This window comes from Gambusia affinis, linkage group LG07, assembly GCF_019740435.1.
Source record: "Gambusia affinis linkage group LG07, SWU_Gaff_1.0, whole genome shotgun sequence".
Lineage (NCBI taxonomy): Eukaryota > Metazoa > Chordata > Actinopteri > Cyprinodontiformes > Poeciliidae > Gambusia > Gambusia affinis.
The window spans coordinates 15400550-15413896 of NC_057874.1; the positions used below are offsets into that span (position 1 = coordinate 15400550).

Here is a 13347-nt window from a genome sequence, read left to right on the forward strand (position 1 = left end):
ATGGAAAACATTGGTGAATGTAGTAAGTTTTATTTTAAATCATATTATTAGAATACAGACAATACAAGTACAATTTATTTGTTTATTCTATAAATCGAGTAGCTGCAGTTAAGCATTTGCACATTAATTAATATCTTACGAACACAGCTGTATTTATAATATGTGTAATAAAATTAACTATTTTATCTTATTAATTATAAGTGCTTTAATCACTGCTTTTCTTGTGGTATTTGTAATTAAAATATGTCATACTTTTGACCATTGGACAAGTTTTGCACTTTAGCCACATTCTGACCCACCACTCTCCTGGATCTGCATGTCACCATGAAGTACTTTATCCAGGCCATTTGGGGAGAAAGAATGAAAATAAGAAAAATATACAAAATAAGAAAGAAAACATCACCCCCCAAAAATAGGTTAAAGTGCAAATTTTCTTTTTATTCTGATTTCATTTTACAGCAGAAATTATGTAAAGCATTCAGAAGACATATTCCACATATAAGGGCAATATTCAAAAACACTTTGCATGGCCTCAGCAACAAAATATTCTTTTTGAAAACATCAACAAGTTAGTGATGCTCGTGCATGCATGTTTGTAAAACAAACAAACAAAAAGGAGGATTAAAAACTAGGCTACAAAAAGAAAGAGAGAAATGAGCGGTTGAGATCGACTTGAGAACACAACAGCAGGCAGGATGATGGTACAGCAGGAGATGAGAGAGAAAAGGGAAGACAGGGGGAAAGAGGAGGAAGGCAAGGAGAGGTCTAGCCGTAGGTTATCTATAAGGGTCTACCATTCTAGCATGCAATGTGGTGTTTGGCCACGCCCTCTTGAATCAAGGCCTGAAAGATTATACTGTTCATTTCTAGGCGGACGTTTGAGAACAGAGGCTACCTCTGTTCATGTTTTACCACCTGTTTACTGTGGCAAAGGTTCTTACCTGTCAATCTTTGCTTTATCTTAGTTACATACTCTTTACAGTCATCATCCTCTGCGAAACATGATCCTGCTGATGGAGTTTCTGTGGTGTGGGATGGTATTTGGTTTATTGTACAAGTTGTTGAACTGATGCCTGTGTGTGTACATATGTGAGGGAGTTTCACAAAGTCATCTTTAGCTTTGGTGGTGAGAGAGGGAGGACAGTTTAATGTCTGTTCAAGAGGAACTGTCCTCAACATGGCCGTCGATTAGATAAAAAAAAAAAAAAAACTGAAATAGAAACGCCAAACATGAAGATTGTTATGATGATGGAGATGTATTTCTTACAGTGCCTTTAAAAAGTATTCATAACACTGCAATTTTTTTCTGATTTTGTCTTGATTCAACTACAAATTTTAATGTATTTCATTGGGATTATCGGGTGGCTGTGAAGTGAAATTGAAAAGAATATACAATTTTTAAGATGTTTTAAAATATACCTCTGAAAAGTGTGGCAGCCATTTGCATTCAGCTCTCTTTGCTCTGATACCTCTAAGTAAAGTGCACCCAGGTGCCTCTAGGGTCACATAAGAGAGTCAGATGTTTTACAGAGAAAATTATTGAACATCTTGAAGTCCAAGGAACAGAGCAGACAGGTCAGGGAGAAGTCGTGGAGAAGCTTTAAGCAGGGGAAAGCTATAAAACAAACCTACAAAGACAAGGCTGTCCAGTCTAACTGAATGGCTGAGCATAAAGAGCATGAATCAGAGAAAGATTCAATCAGCTCCTCATTACTCTGGAGGAGCTGCAGAGCTCAGCAGGGAGAATTTGTTCACAGAACCACAGTTAGGCTTTTGCACCACAAATCTGGCATCTATAGGAGGGGAGGTGACCGGATTCACGAGAAGATGCATGAAGCTAAAAAGAGGAAAATTTCTGGGGAAAAACTAAGAGTCTGTAAAAGACTTGGTCAGAGCTGAATTTTCCACTGGGGTGACCCTAAATATACAGTCAGAGCTACAGCAGAATAGTTTCGATCAGAGCATATTCCAGGCTGAATGATCAGTCAAAGCCCGGATGTAAAATCTGACTGAGCTGGAGCTTTTTAACAAAGAAAATGGGCTCAGTTTTCAGTCTCTTTAGGTCTGAAGAGCTGGTAGAGACCATTTATTGCAGCCTTAATTGCACCACTAAATTCTGCATAGAATTAATATGGCGAGTTGCATCAAATGCATATCACGCTTTTCATGTTTTTATTACCAAAAGATAAAAAACCCCCAAAGAAAACATGTATCAATTTCCTCAAATTCAACATGTTAAGGTCTGGGATTGTAACATGACAAATTGTGAGAAAGTTCAAGGGTTTAATACTTTTGCAAGACACTGCAAGATACTGTAATTCAGAATAATCTAAAAAATTGCCCATTATAGGATCTTGTGAGTACATTAAAATCAATAACATTTGCATCAGTGTGCTTTCTTATTACTTGCTTTGAATGTCATTTAAATTTAGACAAAATCTAACCTTTGAGCTTTTTGAGTGCTTTTCTAAGTTGGAAGCTTGATCCACACACCTCAAGCGATGATATTTTTGGAGGGGGTTATCAGAGCATGTGTGTCAAACATTCACATTAAATTTGAAGGTGCTACACAGTGACTGAACAGTTGTTATACTACAAACCATGCACGCACACATACACATACAACCAAATGTACACAGCCTCCACATGTGGGACACTTGTGTTAATGCAATCCACATACCATCTCCCTGTTCTTCAACCCTGAGTATAATCTAAAGGAGAGATTTCATGCCTCCCAAAGACACAAGCACATGAGAGAAAGAGTGTGGCCTTATTTGCGCATGAGCCAGACTGTGTACGTTCGAGTTCCACGCTGTGTGTGAGCACATCGGAGTCAGAGACTAAGTGACAGCAAAAAATAAAAAATAAAAAAATCCACAAAGAGGATGACTATGAAAGCAATTTAACCAGATAAACACTTTAGGGTTCTGTTCAGCAAAATTATTTTTTGAGAGTAAAACACACGAGTCTCCCAATAGCGAAGCTGCAAATTGGCTTGTGATAGTGCCTCTCATAGACAGAAGCAGAATTCAATGGATTTTTTTTTTCCTCCTCTGATAAGTACACACAAAGGTAGGGCGATAGTGTCATATTTGTTAGCCCGACATAGTCACACATATGATCAATTTGGCCATGAGCGTCCATTCATACCAGACAAATTAGGGTTTTTAACAGAGAGCAGAACACTGTCAAGTTCAATTTTAACACACAATTTAGGAAAATAAAGAGATAACTGGGAACATTTTTGGAGAATATACAATACTTCCTGATATTAGTTTTCTGTTGTTGAGCAGGCACTTTCTAAACAAAACTTTCCACAAGATTAAACTACATGTCATACAGTTATGGCAGTGACAATGAGGAAAAAAGAAAGAAAGCAAAAAAATAAAAAATAAAAAAATTGAAACAAACCATGAGTTCAGAGACATTCTGTTTGAAGATGGAAAGCTTTGACTGGAGGCCGGGCTGGATCTGCTGTAGGTGAGATCAATGGTCTTAATAAAAGCAAGTATGTTGCTGGAGCACAGCCACACAGTAAGAGATGTTAAATGGATATAAAAAGTCTACACACCTCTGGCTTTGTAATGTAAAAAAAAAAAAAAAAAGTGAAACAGATAAACTTTTTCCTTCTAAACAAACTGAAATCTTTTAGGCGAAACAAAAACCCCTGAAATAAAGTGGTTGTATAAGAACGTAGATCCTCTTTTGTTGTGTTTGAACTCCAACACTCTCCTGTACCGCTCACATGCCTGGGCTGTTAGGATGGCAACACAAATGCCTTTTCTTACAAGATCTGTAAAGCAACCTGCAAAGTCTTTCAAAAGCATGTTTGGAGATGCGTTATGCTTTGACAAAAAAAAGGTTGGACTTTTTGTTGTTTTTATTTTGGTGGCACTGGGGGGGGGATTAAATCAAATGAGGAGAATTCTGAAAAGCTGGCACTAAAGCTTCAGGTTTCTGCTAGAAAGTTGAAGATGAACAGCCGGTGCTCAGACGTCTCATCTGTGGAGGGCAGTGTACAGTAGAGGTTCTCGTAATATGACAAATTTGGATAATTTTCAAGTAAGAGTGAACAAATAATACCAAGTCAACGTGTGTCCTGCTGATAGACTCCAACTCAAGCTGTAATAAAATGCAACCACATTATTATTATTATTTAAAAAGATTTCAGTTTGTTTTTAACTGAGTGGTAAGGTTCACAGAAAAAAAAGAGCAAATAAACTGAATTTATAAAGTCCCATTCCCAGACAAAAGGTCACCAAGCTACCCCCAATGTTTTCCTGTACTATACAGTTCAAATTAAATTAACCAAAGAAGCAGTTTCACGTTAAATTTTATACACCAATGCCTATATATAAGCCTATGTTTCACAATAAAGATGGAAAGAGACGAACATATTTTTGTATCATAGGATCCTGGCATTTTCCATGTGTGCAGACTTTTTACACCCACTGTGGCACCCTCTTCTCTTCAGTATTCACCAGTCATAGCATTCACATTTGAACATCATCTGCAACGTTAGCATCATCTTTTATACCTGCATGGTCCCCATCATCACTTAATGGATAAATCTACCTTTTTCAGACAAACTTCAGGACTTGTAGGTCTACATCTGAGCTAGAACTAGGTTACTATTATTTACTGTCAGCATGTGCTGCCTCTGTGGATCTTGCAGATAACTTTTAGAGTACTGGTTTCCCCAGCGTATCATACTGTGTTTGTTAGGCAAAAATAGCATTCATAATGATTGGCACTACTGGCAAAACGGGTTTAATTTTTGCTAGCCAAGAAACAAAAGCACAAAGTGTAAATGTTTATTTTATTTTATTTTTTTTTTTGTCTGAAAGATCATGGTTTCAGCTTACTTTGTTTTCCCACTTATAGTTCTAATGTTAGATTTTTCGTTTGCATGCTTTTAAGAAAAGGTTCTTTTTCAATAACACTTATACTGGATACTCTTTAAGTGAAGCAGTTAAAATCCTCTCAGAAGTCCATAGCCACTAACATGTTCTTTTAGCTGTTTCTTTTGTCTTAAATCTCATGCACATTACTTTGTCTGTATTATCTACATTATTTACAAGCAATATGCCGTCCTGTGTACCCAGATCTCTGTCTAAAGTTCTTGTTACGGGAAGTAAAATAATTTATAATCTTAAATACAGTCTTCTTATGAAAAAGTTTCAGGGTCCTTGTATCCCCTTACCTCGTCAGTTTATATACAGAAATATGCAATAGTCCAAAATATGGATTTTGATCGCCCATATAGGGCTAATACAGGGAGCGATGCCCTGTATAGGGGCAAGTATAGGACCCACGTCCTTTACAGAGCAAGCATAGAGACCTCTCAGAGTCAAGAAGAAGTCAAGGCAATGTTATGTGACTCTGTCCTCAAAACCACAGTTAGGATTTGGAGGTTCACGCAGAACAAACTAACAGAGACATTTAACCATTGGAACATGTCATATTTTATCACACCGGGAGGGGAGGGGTTTTTGAGTTGGGGCACCAGTCTCGAGTTAAGCCACTCTTGAGCCAGTTAAAGAAAGAATTAGACCCTTAAATAAATAAATAATAAATAAAGCACCCAAAAAAGAAGTCGTTTGTCCTTACACGGTTCACATTACACAGGGCAAGGATAAGTCGATGAAGACATGAGACACAGTTACACATAGAAATACAAAAAGAAACAACACTAAAGCAGTTTGGCAAGCATGCAGGAGCTCATAGCTCAAACACATGCATTGAATTGAACGAACACGGACACACCACGTCGGGCGAGCAAAAGTGCTGCCGCTGAGAACAACTCCATACAAAGTCCATGTAGCAAATTAAGACATCGTTATTCAGGCCGCTTCCCTTTTCTCTAACAATGCTCCTTGTACATTCAAGTGCAGTTCCTCCCCCCCTTTTTTTTTTTTTTGATTAGGTGACTAATAGCTTTGTAAGCCGGTGAGTCAGAGTGGTTGGGTGATACTGTGAGATACTGAATCAGCAGAATGATTTGCCACTGTAGCTCTGTAGGATGATATAGAGGAGGAATAAGCGGGGGAGGGGGAAACCTTGCATGCAAATGCAACACAGAAGTGAGTTTTTTTGGTTTATGGGTTTCTTATTCTTTCACAGATCTCTGTTTGGATACAAAAAAAAAACACAGCGGGTTTTGTGTTTTCTGCATGTCAAAGTTGCCTCTTTCGCTAGCCAGCTGTTCCCCGTTGGAGCCTCTTCAGCACATCCAGCCGCTTGGGTTAAACAGCAAGATGTTGTCGTCAGGCACTTCCTCTTTTTTTTTTTGTTTTGTTTTTTTTTTTCGTTTTTTTTTCCTTTTAACTGCTTGTCCCGCTCGACAACTTGCTCTTGCAAAGAAACATACCCATGAGGAGTGCAAAGAATGCCATGAGGTTAATGTGATGGCCTCCCAGTTAAACTGGAGGAGGATCAGTGCTGTGAGCAGAGCCTGGTTCTGGGACTCTGCCCAGCAGTATGTCTGTCTGAGCTGCCATGATGGACACCTATCCTGTCCTCAGTCTGTCTGGGAAGAGTTTTTTTTTTTTCCTCTTGAGAAATGAGGCCAGGGAGGTTAAGAGCAAGGAGGAGAAAAGAGGGGACAAGGAGAGGCTGGGCGATGGAAAAGGAGAGGCGTAGGGTTGGGGCAGGAGAGATGGATTAGGGGAAAAGAGGGGAGGAAGGTAGATTGATCACAGGCTGATGGGGCTGTGTGCAGGGCCTGGTGATGCATTCTCAGGACCCCTGGCCTTTCTCTGCTCTCTGGCCCTGAGGAGAACCAAACACACATTAGAAACAATCAGAAAATACATTTACAAGGTCAGTGTGTACGTATGAAGTGGCTCGCTAAGCTATTCACATTGCATTTTGTCACATTACAACCACAAAATTCAATCTATTTCACTGGGATATGAGAGACCAACACAAAGTAGCGCATGCTTTCCTTACATACAGAAAACCTGAAGTTTAGCATGCATTTGGATTCAGCTCTTCCGACTCAACATTGTGAAGAGACACCTGTTGTTGCAATTAAAACTGCAAGTCTTTGAACGTCCAAAATTAAATCTTTGACCCATTTTTCTTAAAAAAAAAAAAGGAAAAAAAGAAAAGAGAGCATATGTGAACAGCAATGTCTTAGCAAATTCTCAGTCAGTAGACCTGGACTTTAACTGTCTCATTCAAGCACGTGAACAAGCTTTTACCTAAACCGTTCCATTGCAGCTTAGGCTGCACATCTCAGCTTATAGTCCTGCAGGAACATGAACCTTTTCTCCAGTCTTCACTCTTTTACAGACTCTAACATATTTTCTTGCAGGATATGTAGTTTTAGCCCTGCTTTCCATCCTTCACAACTATCTTGCTACTCTAATCTAAAGGCCAGATCTGTGGCTTTAGATGGATCTCTGCTGCTCCTCCAGAGATACCATGGGCCTCTTGGTATGAGGTTGATTAATATTCTCCTGTATTTTGCAGCTTATGTGGGCAGTCATATCTCGGAGGGTTTGTAGTTGTGACAAACTCTTTTCATTTTCAGACTATTGATTAAATAGTGACTCTGAGTTGTTCAAAGCTTGGAATGTTGCTTAAAGAACCTAACTCCACTTTAAACTTATCCACAACTTTCTTCTTGACCTGTCTGTTGCTTTTCTTGTTTTTTGTTTTTTTTTCTGATGGTGTTTGTTCACTAAAGTTCTCTAATAAACAACAAAGAAATTTCCAACATACTTCTCATGGTTTCATCTGACAAAAATCTATTGCTAAGCTTCCACTTCCTAATAAAATATATTGAACTTTGTGGTTGCAATCAAACAGAATGTGAAAAAGCACAAAGAGATAAAACACTCTTGCAAAGCACTTTAACAGCAAGTTGTTTTTCTTTTTTGATACCGTCCCTCAAATGTCAAAGAGTAATCAGTAGATGTTTGACAAAATCTCCTTAAATTCATATTCTTACACAGCAGACGTACACTCAAATCCTCTGTGCCAGCTCCATCCATCAAGGCACACAAAAATTTGCATGCCAAGCAACCCTCGATGTCCCCTTGTGATAATCGGAACATGCCCCCAAGAAGACCGTATGCAAGATTTGTGTCTCTATCTGTCAGTCATGCACATTTGTTGTCATCATTCGGCAGCCCTTCGAGGCAGACAGAGAGAGATAGGGAGGAAAGAAGAGAGCAGGAGGGAAGGATAATGATCCAGGAACTCCTCTACCTCTCCCTCTCCTTCTGCTGTCATGCAAACGGGCATCAGCCTTTGAAAGAGAGGGAGCAAGACGGGACTCACCTGTTTCAGAGGCCTGTGGTCCATCAAGGGGCTTCACAGGAGCAGCAAAACAACAGCAACTATTAGCACTGCTGTTAGTCTGTGTATGTGTGCTAGTGGGTGGCTGGTATGAGAGTATGACATGGTGCCCTTGCGTGTGTGCACGTTCAAGAGTTTGAGAATGTGGTTGGAGGTTCACGGCTCACCTGTGGCGGCAGCGGAGCAGGAACCTCAGGATCTTGCGAGCAGCCTGGTTCTGTTTTTTAGTTAGGATGCTGCTGTAAACAAAAGATAGCGGTAGATGCTTTAGTTTATGCAATCCCAGCGACGTCAATACCTGTGTGTGCACGTGGAGCACCTGAGGGAGTGCTTATAGGAGCGGTAGTATTGCTGGATGAGGACTGCTGCTCTACGACTCTGCTGGAACTTCCTCTGTTCATGGAAACTCCGGAAACGACTCTGGATCAGGATGGCTGCCAAAGTCATCCTCTTATAAAGTGCATACTGTAAGGAAAGTCAGACATGAAGCATGACGTTAGCAAGAAAGTGATTTCTGAAACTTTTTTGTATATTTTTTTTCTGACTTTTCTACATGGCCTTCCTCAAGTATTTTTAGCCCTTGGACCTTTCCACATTTTTTATGCTACAACCACAAATTCAATGTGTTGTCTTTGGATTTTGTCCAATCTTGTGAAATGAAAGTGATCTTACACATGTTTTTTTTTTCATGTTTAACCTATAGATATCTGAAAAGTGTGGCTTGCATTTATTTTAACTCCCTTTTAATCTGATACCCCTAAATCAGTTTCCTAAGTCAGTCCACAGGCTCTGTGTCCTGAAGTTTCCCTGTTTCATCACACCTGAATCAAAGAATTGGTCATTGGCATGTTCCTGGAGAGCTAATTAAGAATAACTTCATACAGTAGTGTTGGCAGTACATATAGAAAGAATGAATAAGGACTCATTTGAATACAAAATTCCCATCAGCATAAGTACAAATGAACCAGAGCTATTTGCTGTGTGAATCAGACACTGAGATGAAGCAGGAGCAAACGATTGATTCTCAATCCTTTTAGTGCCCATAATGGCCAAGAAGGAACATTAATTTCCAGTCAAGACATTCACAGTATTTTCTTTAACACACACCGGGACCTACAAGGTATATTTACACATTTAGTGTAATGCAATCCATTCCAACAAAAAAACAAAAAAAACAAGTCTCTATCAACATCAGCAATCCTACCTGCTTGTATCTCTTGTAGCAGCGTTGAATCACTGCTGCAATCTCTTTGTGTTGTTCCTGAATGGGACCCTGAGAAGAATGTTGGAAATAATTTTACCTAACGTTGCACATGTAACAAAATTACTGATCACATCGGACCCCTGATTGACAACAGTGCAAGAAAGCCTCGCAGAGCGAGATACTTCTCAGCCGCACCGTCTGCAGGAGCACAAGTGGAGGTCATACTTGCCTTGTGTTTTCTGAGAGAGTGCAGAGCACGCCTGATGGTTTCGTACAGCTCTTGCTGCTCTGACTCAGTCATGGCTAGACAGGAGGAGTTTGTTTTTAACTTCTCCTCCTGCATAGCTGCACAGAGGAAGGAACTCCAGTCAAAGGGAGACGAGGGCGCTTGGTTTGCATGAGGAGTCGGCTGCTCCTCCAGCCCTGAGAGTGCATTTGGTTTGGGGCTTGTAGCCTGGGGCTTAGATTTTAGAAACCTGCACAGAAAACAAAAATAAAACCAAGACATCAAGCTGAATGCTGTGACAGTGACATACATACTTAAGAAAAATAACTTAACATAGCAACTTCTTCTTGCATTTTCACTTCATGAGAAAACATTTAATGAATTATTTTGACGAACCATGGTAATATCAGAGACTTAGACTCACCTTTCCACCTCATCAAGGTAGCCAGACAGTGACTTTACGTCACTGCTGATGCCAACCTTTGCAGAATCTGTTTCAGTGACTGTAGTCTGCTTAAGCCTTCCAGCTGAAGCATCCATGATGTGATCAGCAAGCATCGTGATGTCCACCTATGACATGTGTAGGGAAGTTTTAAAGTTAACTTTTCCTATCTTCTGCATGGAATAGTTACTCTTTATGTATTTTTTAAAATGTATTCCTTGCACCAAAACATTCTCTGAGTAGAGCAAAATATAACTGCTTACTATACCTGCAAGTCATCTGAGTTATCCTGGTAGGTCAGCAGCTCAGTCTCCTCTCCCCTGTCGGACAGCACTCTCTGCCGCAGATGAATGGCCAACCGTTCTTTTCCTTGAATTCTCCGGACCAGACTATTTTGTCCAAGAGACCGTCTCAGGCTCCACAGGTTGCTCCCCTCAGACCTCCTTATCCTGGCCTGCAGGTGAGAGAACGGGGCACCAGTGAACTGAAGCCGGTCCGTGGTGGAGCTGGAAAGAGGTGCTCTCTGGTAGGTGAGCTCAGTTTTTTGGGACTTGGGTAAGACAGATGGGAGAGGATTAGGCCTCGGGGAAGAGTCGAGGAGGGAGCTGATGGTGTTGGCGCCGGGGGCTGAGTTGGCGAGCTGCTGTTGGCTCGCGGGGTTAGATTTGAGACGCTTGGCTGGGGGTGGACCTCCTTGTTCCACGTTAGCTCCAGGTTGGGGTGTTTGACCAGTTTGGCTCCAGCTCTGGTTTAATGGTTGGCTCTCTGTTCTGTTTCTTCTCACCTCTGCACAGGTGAAAAAAAAAAAGTTAAACATGATAACAAACCTTACAACATACCACAAATTCCTACCAAAAACTACATCCTGCTCAGTCACAAAAATGACCAGATTTCAACTAAGCCAAAAAGTATTCAAGAATAAAAAAAAAATCAACACTAACTCACGAAGTGAGGAGTTCTCATTTCTTAGCAAACCAAAATGAATGTTGAAGGAGAAACGGCTCATATTAGATAACAGCGTCACTATAATTTGGCATAATTTGTGAAGTGGTGCTTGCCTGGGTTAGCACACATAACGGTGTCTTGCAAAACTATTTACACTCTATTTATATCTAACATCTTTAACATCTCAAAATAGTTTTTTACCTGTTGTAGTCACATTCTTCTATGTATTTTACTGGAAGTTAATGAGATAGGCTCATGTAACAAAGTGAATAAGTATAGAAATTAAGGAAAATTATCCATAATTTTTACTTTTTTTTTTTTTTTTTTTTTACAAATGAAGTCCTCTAATCTGCTACCCCAAAATAAAATCCAGTGCTGCCGACTGCCTCCACAAGACTCTTAATTAGTACAGAGTCCACAGCCGCCTGCGTGTGATTCAATCTCAGGATGAATCCAGCTGTTCTGTGAAGGTCTCGGGGGTTTGTTAAAGAACATTAGTGAACAAACAGCATCGTGAAAAGGCTGTCTTGTTTGCATTTTGCTGCAAGCTATTTAGGGAACACAGCAAACATGAGGAAGAGGGCCTTTGTGTCACATGAGGCAAACACTGAACGCTGCGCTTTCATCTGAAATGCTGTTTACCGGAAAACCACCTCAGAATACTGCGAACACAAGACTGCAACAATAAAATACGGCATCAGTGTCACACTGTGGCATGTTCTTCTTTAATTGGGCCAGGGAAGCTGGTTATAGATGGATGGAGCAAAATGCTGTAAAATCTGAGAAGGGGGCTTCACCTTCCAGCAGGACAGCAACTCTATACATGCAGCGACAGCCACAATGAAAGGATTTAGATTACAGCATATTTATATCTTATAATGGTGAACATCTATTGAGGGCTCACATTTCAAATCTCTATTATCAAAACCTTTGAAAAACATTGTATGGAATACAATCACAATTTGATGAAGTTCTCACAAGACAAAAAGTAAAGACGTTCAAGGAGTATGCTTTAATAAGGCACTGACTTTGTCCTTGAAAATTTTGAAATTTCTTTTTTTTTTTTATAAAAATGCATAAAAATGTATCACTTAATTTGCAAAATACAAATTAAGTGATTGGTGGTGTTAACATTGCAAAAAGAACATAATTAATGTTTTTATCCTTCTTTTGAGCTTAGTGCCATTTAGTCTCAACAGTAAACATTAAATATAACTAAAGATGGGATAAAAGCTTAGATAGAGCTTTTCTAAGTTAAGAAAATCAGTCTTCCAGTGCAGAGTAATAACACAAGATAGAAAATAAAACTTTGTGAGCTTGAAACAGGCTGCTGGATGGATTTTATGACTTTGGCACAATCACTGACCACATTTGTGCAGACTACTCCCTTAACACCAGTCAAAATCCTTGTAAAAACGTTTCTAGTTAGTTTCCTTCATCAATTAGTACCTCAATCCTGAACAAAATATATTATGCTTCTGAAAAAACAAACACAAGATGCTTTTTGACCTGGGGTTGGGTTGGTGCTGGAGCTGCTGTTGATTCCTCTGTTCTGTGATCCTCCTTTCCACTTCTCCATCCAACTGTCCGCAGGCTGTCCCTTAGTTTGAGGACTCTGCTGCAGCTGCTCCAAGAGCTCGGCCAATCGAGTGTGACCACGGGATCGGGCGATATTCAGCGGCAGGCGACCCAGAGAGTCGGGAATGGCAAGAGCTCTTGGGTCCCACTGGTACAGAACCAGTGCTGCCTCAGTGTGGCCCAAAGCACACGCCCACATCTGCAGAAGATAGAATAACATCAATCTCATACACACTGGAAAAAAAGTGAAAAAAATGAAGAAGAATGTAACAGTATTGATCACTCACAAGTGGCGTGCAGGAGAAGTGGTCGACGTTAAGAGGATCCACTTCCAGTTCCAGGTCAATGCTGTCGGCATGCTTTGTGCTGTGGAGCGAAGCAGCAAATGAGAAATTACTTTGTCTTCACAGTGGAGGGTCCCATCTGAGTGTTACTCACCGCCAGCGGATGAGTGTCTGGATGAGCCCCGCGTATCCCTGAGCTGCGGCCAGATGCAGCAACGTCATTCCTCTGGAGTTCTTACTGTGGACGAGTTGGTTTGAAGAAGCCCAACAGGGCTGGGACATCATCTTCTCACACACCACAACCACACGACCCTCAAATGTGCTCTGATCAGGGGAGCTCTGATGGTTGGAAAGGAAAAAG

At 40.3% G+C, this 13347-nt stretch overlaps 1 protein-coding gene across 7 annotated transcripts in view; it reads right to left on the reverse strand.

Moving 5' to 3' along the window:
* Nucleotides 1–413: 413 nt before the first annotated feature.
* Nucleotides 414–13347, reverse strand: part of LOC122833760 (calmodulin-binding transcription activator 1-like) — an 81261-nt gene continuing 68327 nt past the window's right edge. For 2 of the 7 annotated variants that reach the window (XM_044121621.1, XM_044121618.1), the window contains exons 12-22: nucleotides 13141–13325; nucleotides 12990–13068; nucleotides 12634–12901; nucleotides 10448–10965; nucleotides 10162–10307; nucleotides 9741–9987; nucleotides 9512–9580; nucleotides 8627–8772; nucleotides 8475–8543; nucleotides 8290–8320; nucleotides 414–6771 (exon numbers count right to left, since the gene is read on the reverse strand). In XM_044121621.1, coding sequence (XP_043977556.1) covers nucleotides 6739–6771; nucleotides 8290–8320; nucleotides 8475–8543; nucleotides 8627–8772; nucleotides 9512–9580; nucleotides 9741–9987; nucleotides 10162–10307; nucleotides 10448–10965; nucleotides 12634–12901; nucleotides 12990–13068; nucleotides 13141–13325 — 1791 coding nt within the window. In that variant the 3' untranslated portion in view covers nucleotides 414–6738. Of the gene's footprint in view, nucleotides 6772–8289; nucleotides 8321–8474; nucleotides 8547–8626; nucleotides 8773–9511; nucleotides 9581–9740; nucleotides 9988–10161; nucleotides 10308–10447; nucleotides 10966–12633; nucleotides 12902–12989; nucleotides 13069–13140; nucleotides 13326–13347 lie in introns of all 7 variants that reach the window. The other 5 variants (XM_044121620.1, XM_044121616.1, XM_044121619.1 and 2 more) reach the window with 3 other exon arrangements.